Raw genomic sequence first — 19550 nt, forward strand, 5'->3', positions numbered from 1 at the left:
CTGTATGAAAATATATGTATGTGTATATATATGCACATAAGACAGGGGAAAGTAGTAGGGACACAGGTGTTCCATCCCATGTGAGCCATGCTTAGTCTGTAGCTGGCTGGGGAAGGGAGCAGGAAGTCGCCACTGGGAGCGGGCTGGGGCGTCCTGGGTCCATTCAGTGAGCGGTGCTACTGTAATCATGTTTCTACATTCCTCTATGTGTGTTACAGTTGTTTTCTTGTTCCCTTTGCTGTTCTGTTAAACTGCCTTGGTCTTATCCCACATGTTTTTCCTTTTTCTTCTGATTCTTCCCCATTGTGGGGAGGGGAGTTTGAGAGAGCAGCCACATGGTTCTCTGTTGCCCTCTGAGGCTAAACCACAACATGCCTCAAAGTCCAGATGGGGTCCAGTGACGAGTGGTGTCCCTCAGGGGTCCATATTGGGTCCGGTACTGCTTAATGTCTCCATCAATGACATAGACAGTGGGATTGAGTGCAGCCTCAGGGTATCTGCGGATGACACCAAGCTCAGTGGTGTGGTTGACATGCCTGAGGGATGGGATGCCATCCAGAAGGACCTGGACAAGCTCAAGAAGTGGTCCCATGTGTACCTCATGAGGTTCAACAAGGCCAAGTGTAAGGTCCTGCACCTGGGTTGGGGCAACCCCTGGTATCAATTGAGGCTGGGGGATGAAGGGATTGAGAGCAGTGCTGGAGAGAAGGACTTGTGCATACTGCATCCAGCTCTGGAGTCCTCAGCACAGGAAAGACATGGACGTGGCTGGAGCAGCTCCAGAGGAGGGTCACAAAAATGATCAGAGGGGTGGAACACCTCTCCTTTGAGGACAGGCTGAGAAAGTTGAGGTTGCTCAGCCTAGAGAAGAGGAAACTCTGGGGACAGCTTATTGCAGCCTTTCCATATAAAAAGGTGGCTTATAGCAAGATGGGGAGAGAGGTCTTGTCAGCCCGGATCTCCAGCCTGTGGAGGTCCCTGTGGATGGCAGCACAGCCCTCTGTGTGTCTGGTCTCCGCGGGCAGGGGCTGGGAGTGAGGCCAGGGCGGGCTGGGGGTGCGGGGCACGGGGAGGGTCCTGCGAGGGGATGCTGCGGGCCGACGGCCCGTCCCTGCCGCTGGGGCTGGGGCTGGGGCCAGGGCCGCGGCCAGGGCCGGCTGCGGGCGGTCGAGGCGCCGACGCCCTTGCGCAGGGCTCGGCAGGGCGACGAGACGGGAGAACGGCGGAGCCGCGCTGGCAGCCCCGGGCCAGGAGCCTCGGTGTGCCGGGGCGCCGCGCTCCTCCTCTGCCCGCGGCCCTGCCCGCACCCGCCCTTCTCCTGCCCCAAAGCGGACGCGGCAGCGGGGGGCCAGGGCGGGGGTGCTGGGGGCGGGCAGAGGCATGGGCTCTGCCCCCTCGCCAGCGGGCGGGCAGGAGCGGGTTCGAGCGCGGCTCCGCTCGGCTCCTGTGCGGCTCCCGCCGGGCCCTCGGTCCCCGTCCGTCCCCGGCGCGGCAGGGCACGATGGCGGCCGGTCTGGGGCCGTGGCTCCTGGCCTTGGCCTTGGCCTCGGGGCCGGCAGGTGAGAACCGGGCGGGGAGGGCGGCGAGGCCGGGCCCGGGGCTTCGGCTGCTCGCGGGCTGCGCTGCCCGTGCCGGGGCCCCGGGGCTGCGGCTGCTCCCGCGCCGGGCGCGCTGTCGGCTGGCGCTCTCCTTCGGCGGCGAGCAGGTGGGGTGGGGTGGGGTGGGCGGGCGAGGGAGAGGCCGGGGCCGGCTCCGGGCCGGCGGGTCGGGCCGCAGTGTGGGAGCGGGCGCGGGTGAGCCCCGAGAGGGGCAGGCGGGGCATTGCCCCGGGCGCGGGGCTTTGCCGGGAGAGAGGCGGGTGGCGGCTGTGGCTGTGCCGGGGCGGGGGGCGCCGGGGCGGCGGGGGAACGTCGTGGGGCCGTGGTGGCGCGCTGCCCGGCTGCCTGCGCTCTCCGTCCGCAGGGGTGTGGGCGCAGCTGAGGCTGGTGGAGGCCGGCGGAGGGCTGCGAGTGCCCGGGGACTCCGTTCGCCTCTCCTGCCGCGGATCCGGCTTCACCTTCGGGAATTACCCCGTTTATTGGTACCGTCAGGCCCCCGGTGGTGGTCTCGAGTGGGTGTCTGTCATCAGCTATGATTCCTCAGTTACTCAGTTCGGGCAGTCTGTGCAGGGTCGAGCCACGGTGTCCCGTGACAATTCCCGGTCCGAGTCCTCTCTGTCCCTGAGTGCCCTGCAGCCCCAGGACTCTGCCCGCTACTTCTGTGCCATTGACACAGAGACAGGAAATCCAGCTGAGCTTTAACAGAAACCTGCTGGGGCCCAGCCCAGGTGCAAGAGCAATAGGGCAAGGGAGTGCTGTGATGTGCATGGGGTCACCCATGGTTGTTTCCAGCAGTGAAGGGTTATCACTTTGCACAGCAGGTGTTTGTGGCCTGTCCTGCACACTGCAGGAATTTATTTGATTGCCAATTAAAATACAGTGCAATGGAGAGTATAGAAAATTACCCCATCCCTAAAGAAACCATCCTCCCTCTCTGCCATCCTTCTTCCCAGGCTCAGCTTCACTCTTGCATTCCCTTCCTCTCCCCAGGAGGCACAGGGGCCAATTGGAAATGGGGCTTGGGGTCAGTTTGTAGTATTTCATCTGCATTGTTTCGGCACCTAAATCTATGGGTCCCTCTGGCATTCATGCCCGGATATGAAAGAGCTGGCCAATGTTATCACAGAACCTCTCTCTGTTCTTTTTCCATGGCCTTGGGAGTCTGGAGAGGCCCCAGACAACTGGAAGCTGGCAAATGTTATCCCCATTTTCCAGAAGGGAAAGAAGGTAAAGCCTGGTAATTACAGGCCTCTCAGTCTCATTTCAGTGCCTGCTAAACAGCTTTGAGCTTCATGATGTTTGGTGGTACTGTCAGGCACCAGGTGGCACATTCGACTTGGTGTCCATCTGCTGGGCCTGAAGTAAACCATATTATGGAGCAGTGATGCAGGGTTGAGCCACGGCATCCCAGGACAATTCCCGTTCTGAGGCATATCTGTCCCTGAGTGCCCTGCAGCCCAGGGACTCTGCCCGCTACTTCTGTGCCGTTTGCACAGAGACAGGAAAACCAGCTGAGCTTTAACACAAACGTCCTGCCAGGGTCCCAGCTCTGGGTCTGAAGCTGGAATGGAGTTGAATCCCACAGTGGTTCAGGGCTGCTCTCGGAGAGTTGTGTAGTTACATCATATGATGTAACTACATTGGTGCTTGGTCATGATGGAAACGTTTTATCTGTTTTATCTGAGTCTGTCTGCAAAGCATTACCCCTTCTGCTTGCCTTCTTCCCATGTCTCATGCCAATCCTCACTCCTGTCACACTCTGAAACTGCTTCACCTTTGGAAACAAGTTTTGCTGTTTCCATCGTGTGTACCCTGTCACGGCTGACTGTTGAGGTGTGGTAATAGCCGTGCTCAGGTTTTGGGCACGGCTCAGGTCCGCTCAGTCCAGTTGTCACTATTCACTCACTAAGTAGCTAGGAGAGGAAATACAGAAAGTACAGAGGGTCATTTGGGAGCCCACTGGGAGAATGGGGAGGTCTCCCAGATCTGAGATTCTAACAGGAACAAGAGCTTGTGAACATGTGTGTTTGGAGCTGCTGGATCCCAGAGATCACAGGCAGAAGCCCAGGGAAGTGGTGGAGTACATGAAGATATTGCTTGAGCTGTTCCTGCCTGTTTATCCTTGTCTCCTGGGGTTGCAGGTGCCCTTTCTCAGGTGGAGATAGATGCCACTGGCCCTGTGGTAGGGAAGGTCTCAGAGTCACTCACGCTTACCTGCCGCATCTCTGGTGTACCCGTCACCGATAGCAGCTACGCTTGGGACTGGATCCGTCAGACTCCTGGCAGAGACCTGCAGCACATAGCGTTGCTGTATCCTTTCACGGGACTTCAGCACATTGCTTCGTTCTTCCAGACACGAGTCACCAGCTCTGCAGACCCCTCCAGGAACCAGCTGTTGCTGGAAGTGCTCTCGCCATCAGCTGCAGACACGGCCACGTATTTCTGCAGCACCAGAGAGCTGGAAAAGGGCACAGTGCTTGAACGACAGGCAAAGCTGGGGCAGAAAAGGAAGGAGGGGTGTTAAATTCAGCCAGGTCTTTCCTGGTTGGCTGCAAAAAGTCTTTTGAGGAGTAGCCTGGGCTGGCTTTCCTGGAAAGGGGCACAGAGGTGCTGTGGCAGCAGCAGCAGCAGCAGAGTATCTCACAAGCACACACAAAACCATGAACAAGTTGATCACCTTCTTCCATTCTTCTCAGTCTCTCCCAGAAGAAGAAAGCAAAAGAGAAAGCAGTTTGTTTAAGAAGCAGCACAACAAGCATTGAAGAACTAAGATTTGATTATGGCAAACCACAGCTGAATTGAGCTTTTAAAGCTCATGTTGATCAGGGAGCCCCAGAACAGGCAAACAGCAGGAGCTGAGCTGCAGGGCACCTTTTCCCTTGTGCATGAAGTGTTGGCACTCTGTGCATATATATTCATGTGTGTACGTGAGGTCCAGCATATATATTCATGTATATTCATGAGGTCCAGCATAGAATTTTGTGTAAGGACTCCCAACAAGGAAGATATGATCTGAGGGCTGTGGGGAACCTGGGGTATCCTACCATGCTGGGGCAGCTCCAAGTGTCTCAGGGCACCTTAGGCCACCTCCAGGTTCAATGGGTTCCTCTACCATCTTGCAACTCACCTTACCACCCCTGTCTTGGATCCCTTCCCTAAGGGGCCAGATTGGAGCACACATGAAGAGGAAGAGGAGGGGAAGGACTCAGAGAGTCTGCAGAGGGGCAGCATGGAATTTGGGCATCCCAAAATGGTAGTACCAGTCAAAACGGTGACACTGTAGGGCTCAGCAGGTGTCCTCTCCTGTGGCTACAAAGATCCTAGGGGGAGCTCTGTGTTCCTGCTCAGTAGGGTAAGAATGAGAAGGGAGTGTCCCTGCTCTGCTGAGGAGCCCCAACAGCCTGGTCCCTGCTCAGTCCTGTGCACATGAGTTTTGGGGGATGAGCTGGGGGCCTTGAACCTGCACATCTACCCCAGAGCTTCAGTGCACAGCGAATCCTGGATCTCCCCTGCCCTTTGCTGCCTTTGCTGCTTGGGGGCATCTGGGAAGGCTTTGGTGGGAAGAGGCTGCTGGAGAAATGTCAGCACGAGGGAGCGAGTGGAGGAGTAGGGTGCTGAGCAAGAGGCGGGTGAGGAGCACGTCTGCCATGGAGCGCCCTGTCCACAAGAGTAGAGGGGTCAGTGGCTCCCATCCAGGAGCAGCAGCTCACAAGCAGCAAGGAGCCAGGGTGCCCTGGGAGGACAACTTGCTGCCCCCCAGGCCAGCTCCAAAATCCCAGCAGAAACACTGCAGTCCTTCCTCAGAGGAAGGTTGAGTGTAGCTGTACAGCAACACGACACCTTTTGCCCACTAGAGGTTTTCCTGCCAAGCGAGCTCTCTGGTATTGCAGCTTGCAGGATGAGAGACACCCGAGAGTTCACCAACAGCTTCAGGTTCTTCTGCTCCTCCAGCCCCCACCTCTCGCCTTCGCTGTTGTCATAGACCAAGGGAGGGACCAGGAGGGACTAGGACTGACTGCAGTGACAGAGGCACAGACAGGGCAGATGTGGGCAGAGCTGTTCTGCCAGCGGAGACAAGCTACAGAGAGTCGAGGCAGAGTGGGGCCTGGCCGTGTGGACTGCCCTGTGCGTGGGGTTCTTACCCATCATAGGTAAGCAAAAGGAAGAGGAAGGGGTGACGCCACCCAGGAACTGAGCATGCTCCTGTGCTCTGCTCGCCACAGAGCTGTGCTAACCACTTGCAGCCTGACCTGCACCCCGCCTCTACCTCCCCACCAATCCCTGCAGAGCACAGCGGGAGATGAGTTCCTCCTCTTCTAGCTGCGATTTAGGCACCTCCATCCAGCCTGGCTGCTCCGCAGTGTGGGAACAGGCAGGGAATCTACCTGGTACACCCCCATCCTTGGGCCTAATGCTTTGTCCTTGCAAATAGCAGGTTGAGGATGTCAGCATAGGATCCAAGCCCCACTTGCCTGTGAGAGGTCCTTGTGCGCATTCCGAGCAGTATCAGGGACAGGAGAGTAAATTCCTCACCATCACAGCCTGGCAAAGCCAAAGGGATTTGTCCTCCATCGTGCAAATCCTTCCTGCACCAAATCAGAAAATCCAAAACACCTTCTTCTCTGACAGGGAAAAGGAGGGAGGGAAAGGTGGTGTCTCTCTCCTCATAAGCACTGATTCCTTGTACCAGCTCAGTTCCTCTACTCATCTTTGTCAGTTGGGTTGAAAGAGAACAAATTTAGTCCAGTGCTATGACAGTGTCCCCACCAGCAATGCCGTGACCTTTTCTGAATCTTGGAGCGATCATGGCTTGTTCTTCCTCACTGCAGCAGTCACTGGCCAGGTGGCCTTGGAGCAACACATCGGGGATCTGGCCATGCGAGAGGGAGATGGAGTCACCTTCCAGTGCAGCATGAGTGGGGACAGTATGAGCAAGTACTACATGTCCTGGTACCAGCTGGGGCCACGTGGCTCTCTGGAATGGATTTACTGGGAAGGTGGTGCCTCTGGAGAAGATATCCAGGGTCGCGTTAAGGGATCAGTGGAGAGCTCCCAGAACAGATTCACCCTGCAGATCCAGGCAGCAAAGCAAGGGGATGAAGCAGTGTATTACCTTGGTGCCAGGCTCAGCCTGGAGCAGCTCTGCAGCAGCGTGGAGCCAAAACCCAACTGATAGGGAGTAGAGACTTCTCAGCATTTCTTTCTAACAGCCACTAACCAGATGTTTATGTCACGTATTGGCAGGTGCAGGAAACAAAACTTTGGTGTGCTTGCAGTCAAAAGCAGTGAAGATAAGTATTTATGATGCAGGAGGATGTATTGCGGGAACTTCAGAGACTGTCTAGTGACGTGCTGGTTATTACACATTATATGGGCTGCTGTCCAGCCTGGCCCAGTTTTACCTCTGTGGCTTGCTTGTAGATGTGGGATCATGGAGAGGTGGTGTGGTAGCTTACTCCTGTACCATAGTAGATGGAGGGGTGACATTGTAGTGGGTGGCTACTACAGATCACCTGATCGGGAAGAAGAAGTAGACAAGGTGTGATGGGTTGACCTTGGCTGGCCTCCAGGTGCCCAACAAGTGACTCTGTCAGTCCCCCTCCTCTACTGAACAGGGTGAAAAAAACACAATGAAAGGCACATGGGTCAAGAAATGGACAAGGAGATGACCCAGCAATTACCTTTACAGGCCAAAGAGACTCGACTTGAGGAAATAAATTTTATCTATTATCAATCCAATCAGAGTAGGACAGTGAGAAATAAGAACAAATCTAAAAACACCTTTCTGCCATCCCACGCTTCTTCCCGGGTTTAACTTCACTCCCAACTTCTCTACCTCTTCCCTCCAAGAGGCATATAGGGGATGGGGAATGGGGGTTGCGGCCAGTTCATACCACCTCCTCTCTGCCACTTTTTACTCCTCAGGCTCTTCTCCTGAGTGGTCAGCTCTACAGCTGATGGGCAACACGAGAAACAAAGAAGGCAGTGACACTGTGTAAAGACCGTTCAGCAACAGCTTAAACTTTGATGTGTTATCAACACGGTATTTGCCATAAAAAATTGCAGCTGCCCACACAGGTGCCTCTGAAGAAAATTAACTCCATCACAAACAAATCAAGTACACCTACTCTTGCTGACCCTGCTTCAAGCAGGAGAGTTAAACCAGACCTTTTCAGAGGTCCATTACAGCCTCAACTTTTCTGCCATCTTAGGAGCAAAACTGGCTCCTCTTCTGCTGCACTTTCTAATGCCCTTCCTGGGGAGTATGAAAGGACAGCATCAGGCCTGACGGCCAGCCAGAGCTTTTAAGAGACAGTTTGTGGGTCTGGAAATGCTTTGGGAATACTCTTGCGTCCTGGTTGGGGGGAAGACCTCGAGTCTCTCCTCATGACCTCATGCGCTGCCAGCATGCTGCCATGTATGCCCTGCAGCCCTCCAGCAGTGACTGTTAGGTGGTTTTGATGGAGAAATGGAGGGGCTCTAACAGTCATTTCCCCATTGAATTCCCTGCCCTCTGCTCAGTCCAGGAGCCCTGCCTCCAGCAACAAGCTGTGGCCAGCAGTACGCTTCTCGGGCTCCAGGAAGCAGCCAGTCAAGTGGTCAAATGGGGATGCATGTTATTCCTCATCCTTCCAAAGCCAGGCTCTGGGTTTGTGCAGGGGGTTGTACAACCTGTTCACATGTGCATGTACCTGTGTCTGCAACTCTACAGAAGAACCATAAGATCTATCAGAAGACTGAACACCACAAATACAGCAAACATAACCATGCCGAATACCTCTCCCGAGTCCTCCGCGTGCTCCTCTTTTACCCACCCATATGACATTTTTGTATCACTCCTGAGTGAGTCCTGTATAACTCTCCTGAGTTCCAGCTTTGAATCTTGTAGCCAAAAGAGGAAAGTGCGTTTTCCTCAACAGTCCTGTAAAAAGTTGTTCATCAGGGGAGTAGTAAAGTCCAAGTTTCATTTTTCCCCTCTGCCCTGGCACATATCACAAAGTCGTGAATGGGCCCGTGAGCCTTTCACAGACTCACAGAAATCCTGAAGTTGGGGGGCACCTCAGGAGGTCATCCAGACCCTCTGCTCAAGCAGGGCCTCCTAGAGCTGGTTGCCTGGGACCATCTCCGGACAGCTTTTGAATATCTCCAAGCAGGCAGAACCAACAGCCTTTCTGGGCAACCTGTGCCAGTGCACAGTCACCCTGACAGTGAAAAAGTGTCACATAAGGCTGCACATTACCTCGTGACCTGTCACTGAGGACCAGGGAAAAGCGCTTAGCCCAGCCCTCCCTGCCCCCTCCCTTCCTCTGTTTCTATACATCAGTGAGATCCCCCTGAACCTTCTCTTCTCCAGGGTAAGGCACCCCCGATCTCTCAGCCTTTTTCATGGAAGGGGTGCTCGAGTCCCATTATCACCTTCTTGGCCTTCACTGGCCTCTCTCCTGTATGCCCAACTCTCTCTTGTCCTGGGGAGCCAAGCAGTGGAGCCCATACTGCAGGTGTGACACCAGCAGTGCTGAGTAGAGGGGAAGGACCACCTCCCTGAGCTGACGCAAACTCTCCTCCTGGTGCAGCCCAGGACACCATTATCCCTCTTTGCCACAGGGCCCATTTCTGGTTCATGGTCAAGTTGTCCAGCAGAACAAAGTCCAGATGGAGTCCAATGACGAGTGGTATACCTCAGGGGTATACCAAGGTCCCTCTGGATGGCAGCACAACCCCCTGCTGTATCAGCCACTCCTCCCAGGTTGGAGTCATCTGCACTAATTGCAGAGGGCACACTCTGTGCAGTCCTCCAGATCGATAATGAAGATGTGCAACAGGATTGCAGCCAGTATTGACCCCTGTGGTACACCGCTAGTTGCTGGCCTCCAACTAGACTTTGTGCCACTGATAACCACCATCTGGCACCAGGCATTCAGACAGTTTTTGACTGTCAGAGGGACTGTTGGAGGACATTAAGTTTGGGGGCACCCTTGGCTGTAGTGATCATGAGAAGAAAGTCACTGGTGGAAGTCATTGCTGGGCTGCTCTCTGTGATCTTTGAAAGGTCCTGGAGAACAGGCGAGGTGCCTGAGGACTGGAGGAAAACCAATGTTGCTCCAGCCTTCAAAAAGGGCAAGAAGGAGGACCTGGGGAACTACAGGCCGGTCAGCCTCACCTCCATCCCTGGAAAGATGATGGAACAGCTCGTTCTGGGCGTCAGTACCAGTACAGGCTGAGGGCTGACCTGCTGGAGAGCTGCTCTATGGAAAGAGACCTGGGAGTCCTGGTGGACAACAGGATGACCATGAGCCAGCAATGTGGCCTCGTGGCCAAGAAGGCCAATGGCATCCTGGGGTGCATCAAGAAGAGTGTGGTCAGCAGGGCGAAGGAGGTCATCCTCCCCCTCTACTCTGCCCTGGTGATGCCACACCTGGAGTACTGTGTCCAGTTCTGGGTTCCCCGGTTCAAGAAGGCTAGGGAACTGCTGGAGAGGGTACAGCAAAGGGCTACCAAGATGATTAGGGGATTGGAACACCTCTCTTGCAATGAAAGGCTGAAGAATTTGTGTCTCTTCAGTCTGGAAAAAAGGTGACTGAGGGGAGATCTTATCAACGCTTATCAATACTTAAAGGGTGGGTGTCAGAAGGATGGGGCCAGGCTCTTTTCAGTGGTGCCCAGCAACAGGACCAGAGGTAATGGGCACCAACTTGAGCGTAGGAAGGTCCACGTAAACTTAAGGAGGAGCTTCTTTACTGTGAGGGTGGCAGAGCCCTGGCACAGGCTGCCCAGAGAGGTGGTGGAGTCTCCGTCTCTGGAGACATTCAAAACCCGCCTGGACGCATTCCTGTGCCACCTGCTCTGGGTGAGCCTGCTCTGGCAGAGGGGTTGGACTAGATGCTCTCCAGAGGTCCCTTCCAACCCTACCATTCTGTGATTCTGTGACCCACCTCACTGCCTGCTCCTCCAGCCCAGACTTTGTCAGCTTCTCTAGGAGGACCTTAGCTGAAACAGTATTGAAAGCGTTCCTGAATCAACAGCAACCAATGTCTGCTGCTCTCCCCTCATCTCCACAACCAGTCATTGCCTCACAGAAGATTATCACAAGGGGCATGAGTAGCCCCTTGTGAACCCTGGTGACGTTCTTGTCCCTCAAGTTCCTGGAAATGGTTTCCAGGCCTACTTGCTCCATCACTTTCCCAGGGCTCAGGGTGGTAGAGGAGAGAGAGCTGTTTCATGAACATCCCAAGAAAGGTGGAAGGAAGTTGTAAAATCTTACATCTCTTCTGATGCCACATGCTGATGCCGCATCAGGTGAGCCACCACTCATGGCACGTTGCCTGCGCTTCCGTCCACAGGGGTGTGGGTGCAGCTGAAGCTGGTGGAGGCCGGTGGAGGGCTGCGAGCACCCGGGGACTCCATGCTCCTCTCCTTCTGCAGATCCGGCTTCACCTTCAAGGATTACTATGTTCGGTGGTACCGTGAGGACCCCAGTGGCGGTCTCGAGTGGGTCTCCTTCATGAGTGGACCCTCGGGTACTACAAAGAAGTATGGGGCAGAGGTGCAGGGTTGAGCCACGGCATCCTGGGACAATTCCCATTCTGAGGCATATCTATCCCTGAGTGCCCTGCAGCCCTGGGACTCTGCCCGCTATTTCTGTGCCGTTCACCCAGAGACAGGAAATCCAGCTGAACTTTAACAGAATCCTACTGGGGCTCAGCCCAAGGTGCAAGCGCAATGGGCCAGGGGAGTGTTGCGATGTGTGTGGTGGTGCTCAGGGCTGTTTCCGGCATTGAGGGCTTATCACTGTGCACGGCAGGTGTTTGTGGCCTGTCCTGCACACTGCAGGAATTTAATTTATTGGCAATTAAAATACAGTGTAATGGAGGGAACGAAAAATAAAAAAACAAAATCCAACCCTAACGATACCGTCCTCCCTCTCTGTCCTCCTTTTTCCCAGGCTCAACTTCACTCTTTCACTTCTTGCTCTCTTGGAGAGGCTGTGCCATGTAAAAATATGGAGAAGACTATCGTGGAAGTTAGAAACATAGAATCACAGAATGGTTAGAGTTGGAAGGGACCTTCAAGATCATCTAGATCCAGCCCCACTGCCCTGGGCAGGGACACCTCCCACCAGACCAGGTTGCTGAAAGCCCCATTCAGCCTGGCCTTGAACACCACCAGGGATGGGGCATCCACAGCTTCTCTGGGCAGCCTGTTCCAGTGTCTCACCACCCCCACAGTCAAGAATTTCTTCCTAATATCTAATCTAAATCTCCCCTCTTTCAGTTTAAAACCGTTCCCCTCGTGCTGTCGCGTCACTCCCTGATGAAGAGTCCATCCCCATCTCTCCCCTAGGCCCCCTTTATCTAGTGGAAGTCTGTTGTAAGGTCTCCCAAGAGGCTTCTCCAGGCAGAACAAGCCCATGTCTCTCAGCCTGTCTTCATAGGAGACAGGTGCTCCAGCCCTCTGATTATCTTCATGGCCCTCCACTGGACTTACTCCATCAAGTCCTGAGCTGGATGCAGTATTCCAGGTGGGTCTCATGAGAGCAGAGTAGAGGGGTAGAATCCCCTCCCTCGCCCTCCTGGCCACGCTGTGGGGATGCAGCCCAGGATGCAGTTGGCTAGAAAGGGCAACCAAGATGATTATGGGACTGGAGCATCTCCCTTATGAGGAAAGGCTGAGAGAGCTGGGACTCTTTAGCCTGGAGAAGAGGAGTTTGAGGGGGGACCTGATTAATGTTTACAAGTATCTAAAGGGTGGGTTTAAGGAGGACGGAGCCAGGCTCTTTTCAATGGTTCCCAGTGACAGGACAAGGGGCAATGGGCACAAGCTAGAACATAGGAAGTTCCGTTCAAATACACAGAAAAACTTCTTTACGGTGAGGGTGACAGAGCACTGGAATAGGCTGCCCAGTGAGGTTGTGGAGTCCACTTCTCTGGAGATTTTCAAGACCCGCCTGGATGCAGTTCTGAGTAATGTGCTCTAGGCAATCCTGCTTTAGCAAGGGAGTTGGACTAGATGATATCTAGAGATCCCTTCCAACTCTGAAGATTCTGTGATTCCGTGATTCTGTGAAGAGGCATCTTACAAAAGGTCTGAGATTTCAGTATTTTCCCCTTGGTCTCGTCTGGCTCACACATGTCTGAACGCTTTCTCTTGTTCTGGGTTGTTTGGTTTTGCGTGGCTGGAGCTGAACGATGCTAAGAATAACAAGAAGGGCTTCTACAGGTACGTCAAACAGGGTCAAAAGGTCAAAGAAAGTGTACCCTCCCTGATGACCAAGAATGGCAAACTGGTAACAACAGATGAGGAGAAGGCTGAGGTTCTGAACAATATTTTTGCCTCAGTCTTCACTGACAGCCTCTCTCCTCATGCCTCCCAGGTTGAAGGACCGCAAGACAGGGACCTGCCAGACAAAGTCCCTCCCACTGTAAGTGAAGACAAGGTTTGTGACCACCTGAGGAACCTGAACATATACAAGTCTATGGGACCTGATGAGATGCATCCCAGAGTCCTGAGGGGATTGGCTGATGTAGTTGCCAAGCCATTCTCCATGATATTTGAAAAGTCGTGGCGGTCAGGTGAAGTCCCTGGTGACTGGAAAAAGGGAAACATTGCACACATTGTTAAAAAGGGTAGAAAGGAGCACCCTGGGAACTACCGCCCTGTCAGTCTCACCTCTGTGCCTGGGAAGATCATGGAACAGATCCTCCTAGAAGCTATGCTAAGGCACATGGAGGACAGGGAGGTGATTCGAGACAGCCAGAACAGCTTCACCAGGGGCAAGTGCTGTCTGACCAACCTGGTGGCTTTCTACAATGGAGGGACTGCATCAGTGGACAAGGGAAGAGCTACAGATACCATCTCTCTGGACTTCTGCAAGGCCTTTGACATGGTCCCCCACAACATTCTTCTCTCTGAGTTGGAGAGATATGGATTAGATGGGTGGACTCTTTGGTGGATAGGGAACTGGCTGGATGGTCGCATCCAGAGGGTGGTGGTCAACGGCTTGATGTCCAGATGGAGAGGGGTGTCAAGTGGTGTCCCTCAGGGATCCGTATTGGGACCAGTGCTGTTGGATATCTTCATCAATGATTTAGACAGTGGGATCAAGTGCACCCTCAGCAAGCTTGCCATTGACACCAAGCTGAGTGGTGCAGTCGAGAGGCCAGAGGGACGGGATGGCATCCAGAGGGACCTGGATGAGCTAGAGAGGTGGGCCCAAGCAAATCTTATGAAGGTCAACAAGGCCAGGTGCAAGGTCCTAGACTTGAGTTGGGACAATCCTCATTATCAATACAGGCTGGGGGATGATGCAATAGAGAAATAGCCCTGTGGAAAAGGACTTGGGGGTACTGGTGGATGAAAAGCCGGACATGAGCCAACAATGTGTGCTTGCAGCCCACAAGGCCAATCGCATGCTGGGCTGCATCAAAAGAAGCATGGCCAGCAGACCAAGAGAGGTGATTTTCCCCCTCTACTCTGCTGTCCTGAGACCCCACCTGGAGTACTGCGCACAAGAAGGATATGGACCTGTTGGAGCAGGTCCAGAGGATGGCCACAAAGATGGTCAAAGGGTGAAGCCCCTCTCCTATGAAGACAGGCTGAGAGAGTTGGGGTTGTTCAGCCTGGAGAAGAGAAGGCTACAGTGAGACCTTATAGTATCCTTCCAGTACCTAAAGGGGGCCTATAAGAAAGCTGGGGAGGGGCTGTTTGCAGGGCATGTAGTGATAGGACAAGGGGCAATGGTTTTAAACTAGAGCAGGGCAGGTTTAGATTACACATTACAGAATCACAGAATGGTTTGCGTTGGAAGGGACCTTAAAGATTATCTAGTTCCAACCCCCCAGCCAGGGCAGGGTCACTTCCCACTAGACCAGCCTGCTCAAAGCCTCATCCAGCCTGGCCTTGAACACTTCCCGGGATGGGGCATTGACATCTTCCCTGGGCAACCTGTTCCAGTGCCTCACTACCCTTACAGTAAAGAATTTTTTTCCTGGTATCCAAGCTAAGTCTGCCCTCTTTCAATCTGAGGCCGTTACCCTGTGTCCTATCATTACACTCCCTGATATAGAGTCCCTCCCCATCCTTGGGGTAGGCCCCCTTTAGGGACTAGAAGGACACTATAAGGTCTCCTTGGAGCCTTCTCTTCTCCAGGCTGAACAGCCCCAACTCTCTCAGCCTGTCCTCATAGCATAGGCGCTCCAGCCCTCTGATCATCTTCGTGGCCCTCCACTGGACCTGTTCAAACAGATCCATGTCCTTCTGTGGTGAGGACTCCAGAGCTGGATGCAGTACTCCAGGTGTGGTCTCACGAGAGCAGAGTAGAGGGGCAGAATCACCTCCCTCGGCCCGCTGGCCATGCTCCTTTTGATGCAGCCCAGGATGTGGTTGGCTTTCTCAGGTGCAAGTGCACATTGCCTGCTCATGTTGAGCTTCTCGTCCACCAGCACCCCAAGTCCTCCTCCAGGCTGCCTTCAAGCCATTCTCCGCCCAACCTGTATTTGTGCCTGGGATTGCCATGACCCAGGTGCAGGACCTTGCACTTGGTCTGGTTGACCTTCATGAGGTTCGTACAGGCCCACCTCTCAAGCCTGTCCAGGTCCCTCTGGATGGCATCCCTTCCCTCCAGTGTGTCGACGGTGCCACACGGCTTGGTGTTGTCGGCAAACTTGCCGAGGGTGCCCTCGATCTCACTGTCCGTGTTCCCAAGAATGATGTTGAACAGCACCAGTCCCAGTACTGACCCCTGAGGAATGCCACTCATCACCGGATTCCATGTGGACATAGAGCCATTGACTGCAACCCTTTGAGTGCCGCCATTAAGCCAGTTCCTTAACCACCAAGTGGTCCATCCATCAAATCCATGCTTTGCCAATTTAGAGACCAGGATTTCGTGTGGGAAAGTGTCAAACGCTTTGCGTAAGTCCAGGTAGATGACGTCAATTGCTCTCCCCATATCTACCAATGCTGTAGCAACATCATAGAAGGCCACCAAATTTGTCAGGCACGATTTGCCTTTGGTGAAACCATGTTGGCTGTCACCAATCACCTCCTTATTATCCATGTGCCTTAGCAGAGCTTCCAGGAGGATCTGTTCCATGATCTTGCCAGGCACAGAGGTGAGACCGACCAGTCTGTAGTTCCCTGGGTCTTCCTTCATTAGGATGAAGTTCTTTACAATGAGGGTGGTGAGACACTGGCCCAGGTTGCCCAGAGAGGTGGTGGAGGCCCCATCCCTGGAGACATTCAAGGCCAGGCTTGATGAGGCTCTGAGCAACCTGATCTAGTTGAAGATGTCCCTGCTTAGTGCAGGGGGGTTGGACTAGGTGACCTTTAAAGGTCCCTTCCAACCCAACAGATTCTATGATTCTATAACCAGGCAGCATCCCTATACTCTTCGCAGCACATCTGATCCTGCTAGAACTGCCTGTGCAGTTCCTTCTTGCCTTTAGTTTGACCAGCAGGTCCCAGCTCAGCCATGCTGGTCTCTTCCCTTTCTTGCTTGATTTCCTATACCTGGGGATCGAGAGCTCTTGTGCTCTATGGAAAGCATCCTTGAAGATCCGCCAGCTCTGTTCTGCCCCCTTGTCCCTGAGGACCGTTTCCCAGGGGGTCCTCTTGACTAACTCCTTGAAGAGCTGGAGGTTTGCTTTCCTAAAATTCAGGGTCCTGACTACGCTCCTCGTCTGGCACGTACCCCTCAGGACCGTGAACTCCCACCGGTGCGTGGTCACTGCAGCCCAGGCTGCCTCCAATTCTGACATCCCCAATGAGCTCACTGGCATTGGTGACTATGAGGTCCGGTATGGCATCCCCTCGGGTAGGGCTGTCTGTTTCCTGTCTTAGGAAGTTATTGTCAAGGCACTCCAGGAGCCTCCTGGATCATCTACAGCTCACTGTGTTACTTTTCCAGCAGATGTTGGGGTTGTTGAAATCCCCCAGCAGGATGAGAGCCTTCGAGCGCAATGCCTCCTGCAGCTGGAAGAAGAAGGCTTCATCAGTAGGTTCCCCTTGATCAGGAGGCCTGTAGTAGACACCAACCAAAAGGTTCCCCTTGTTGCCTCGGTCTCTAATTCCTACCCATAAGCTTTCAACTTCCCTTTGGCTATTCTTTAGGGACATCTCTTCACACTCTATCCCTTCATTAACATAGAGGGCAACACCTCTGCCCCTCCTTCCTCGCCTGCCCCTTCTGAACAGCCTGTAGCCATCGATAGTCACAGGATTCGTCCCACCAGGTTTCAGTAATGGTGATTCTGTCATAGCTTTCCAGCAGCACGGTAGCTTCCAACTCCTCCTGTTTCTTGCCCATGCTGCCAGCATTCGTGTAGAGGCACTTCAGCCGGGCTGTTGGCTCTGACGCCTTCTTAGAGGAGCACCCCTTGGGGTGTTTCACGCATGTTTCCCTGTTGACTCGGACTACCTCAGGAGCCCCTGGCTCGTCTCTGTAAGACTTTGGCTGTGATGTAGCGTCCCCAGCATGCCTCGGGGAAACAGGTCAAAGGTCCTTACTATGCGCCCCGTGCCTCTAACCCTGATGTATTATCCCACAGCTTGTCACAGACAAACCTAATATTATCATCCCCCTCCCCCTTCACATCTAGTTTAAAGCCCTGTCGATCAGCCCCACAATCTCTTGGGCAGAAAGATTGAGAAAGGTGTTTCCCATCTGACACCAATAAGCCCAGTGCCATGTAGGCCATCCCATTATCAAAAAACCCAAAATTGTGGCGGCAACACCAGCCACGGAGCCATGTGTTAATGGACTGGATGCGCCTGTTCCTTCCAGTGTCACTGCCTGCAACTGGAAGGAGTGAGGAGAAAAGCACCTGTGCCCCAGACTCCCTTACCAAACTTCCCAAGGCCCTGAAGTCCCCCTTGATTACTCTTGGTCTACGAGTCGCAGCTTCATCTCCACCTACATGGAAAATCAGTAACGGGTAGTAGCCCGAGGACTGTATCAAACTAGGGACTTTCCTAGTTATGTCCTTATGTCCTTATGTCAGTCCCCCTCCTCTACTGAACAGGGTGAAAAAACACAATGAAAGGCACATGGGTCAAAAAACGGACAAGGAGATGACCCAGCAATTACCTTCAGAGGCCAAAGAGACTCGACTTGAGGAAATAAATTTTATCTATTATCAATCCAATCAGAGTCGGACAGCGAGAAATAAGAACAAATCTAAAAACACCTTTCTGCCATCCCACGCTTCTTCCCGGGTTCAACTTCACTCCCAACTTCTCTACCTCTTCCCTCCAAGGGGCATATAGGGGATGGGGAATGGGGGTTGCGGCCAGTTCGTACCACCTCCTCTCTCCCGCTTTTTACTCCTCAGGCTCTTCTCCTGAGTGGTCAGCTCTACAGCTGATGGGCAACACGAGAAACAAAGAAGGCAGGGACACTGTGTAAAGACCGTTCAGCAACAGCTAAAACTTTGATGTGTTATCAACACGGTATTTGCCATAAAAAATTGCAGCTGCCCATACAGGCCTCTCTGAAGAAAATTAACTCCATCACAAACAAATCGAGTACACCTACTCTTGCTGACCCTGCTTCAAGCAGGAGAGTTAAACCAGACCTTTTCAGAGGTCCCTTACAGCCTCAACTTTTCTGCCATCTTAGGAGCAAAACTGTCTCCTCTTCTGCTGCACTTTCTAATGCCCTTCCTGGGGAGTATGAAAGGACAGCATCAGGCCTGACGGCCAGCCAGAGCTTTTAAGAGACAGTTTGTGGGTCTGGAAATGCTTTGGGAATACTCTTGCGTCCTGGTTGGGGGGAAGACCTCGAGTCTCTCCTCATGACCTCATGCACTGCCAGCATGCTGCCATGTATGCCCTGCAGCCCTCCAGCAGTGACTGTTAGGTGGTTTTGATGGAGAAATGGAGGGGCTCTAACAGTCATTTCCCCATTGAATTCCCTGCCCTCTGCTCAGTCCAGGAGCCCTGCCTCCAGCAACAAGCTGTGGCCAGCAGTACGCTTCTCGGGCTCCAGGAAGCAGCCAGTCAAGTGGTCAAATGGGGATGCATGTTATTCCTCATCCTTCCAAAGCCAGGCTCTGGGTTTGTGCAGGGGGTTGTACAACCTGTTCACATGTGCATGTACCTGTGTCTGCAACTCTACAGAAGAACCATAAGATCTATCAGAAGACTGAACACCACAAATACAGCAAACATAACCATGCCGAATACCTCTCCCGAGTCCTCTGCGTGCTCCTCTTTTACCCACCCATATGACATTTTTGTATCACTCCTGAGTGAGTCCTGTATAACTCTCCTGAGTTCCAGCTTTGAATCTTGTAGCCAAAAGAGGAAAGTGCGTTTTCCTCAACAGTCCTGTAAAAAGCTGTTCCTGGAAGTCATCAGGGGAGTAGTAAAGTCCAAGTTTCATTTTTCCCCTCTGCCCTGGCACATATCACAAAGTCGTGAATGTGCCCGTGAGCCTTTCACAGACTCATAGAAATCCTGAAGTTGGGGGGCACCTCAGGAGGTCATCCAGACCCTCTGCTCAAGCAGGGCCTCCTAGAGCCGGTTGCCCGGGACCATCTCCGGACAGCTTTTGAATATCTCCAAGCAGGGAGAACCAACAGCCTTTCTGGGCAACCTGTGCCAGTGCACAGTCACCCTGACAGTGAAAAAGTGTCACATAAGGCTGCACATTGCCTTGTGACCTGTCACTGAGGACCAGAGAAAAGCGCTTGGCCCTGCCCTCCCTGCCCCCTCCCTTCCTCTGTTTCTATACATCAGTGAGATCCCCCTGAACCTCCTCCTCTCCAGAGTAAGGCATCCCCGATCTCTCAGACTTTTTCATGGAAGGGGTACTCGCGTCCCATTATCACCTTCTTGGCTTTAAACTGGCCTCTCTCCTGTATGCCCAACTCTCTCTTGTCCTGGGGAGCCAAGCAGTGGAGCCCATACTGCAGGTGTGACACCAGCAGTGCTGAGTAGAGGGGAAGGACCACC

At 53.6% G+C, this 19550-nt stretch overlaps 1 protein-coding gene and 1 gene segment (V, D, J or C); both read left to right on the forward strand.

Moving 5' to 3' along the window:
* The window catches only part of LOC134524591 (M1-specific T cell receptor alpha chain-like), a 292071-nt gene that overhangs the window by 162586 nt on the left and 109935 nt on the right, over nt 1-19550 (forward strand). The gene's annotated exons all lie outside the window — the stretch shown is intronic.
* LOC134524594 (Ig heavy chain V region C3-like) lies at nt 1433-2302 on the forward strand. The segment is given in 2 exon segments: nt 1433-1559; nt 1963-2302. Coding segments are annotated over 2 exon segments (396 nt in total).

This window comes from Chroicocephalus ridibundus, chromosome 17 (genome assembly GCF_963924245.1).
Source record: "Chroicocephalus ridibundus chromosome 17, bChrRid1.1, whole genome shotgun sequence".
In the NCBI taxonomy this organism is placed as follows: Eukaryota; Metazoa; Chordata; class Aves; order Charadriiformes; family Laridae; genus Chroicocephalus; species Chroicocephalus ridibundus.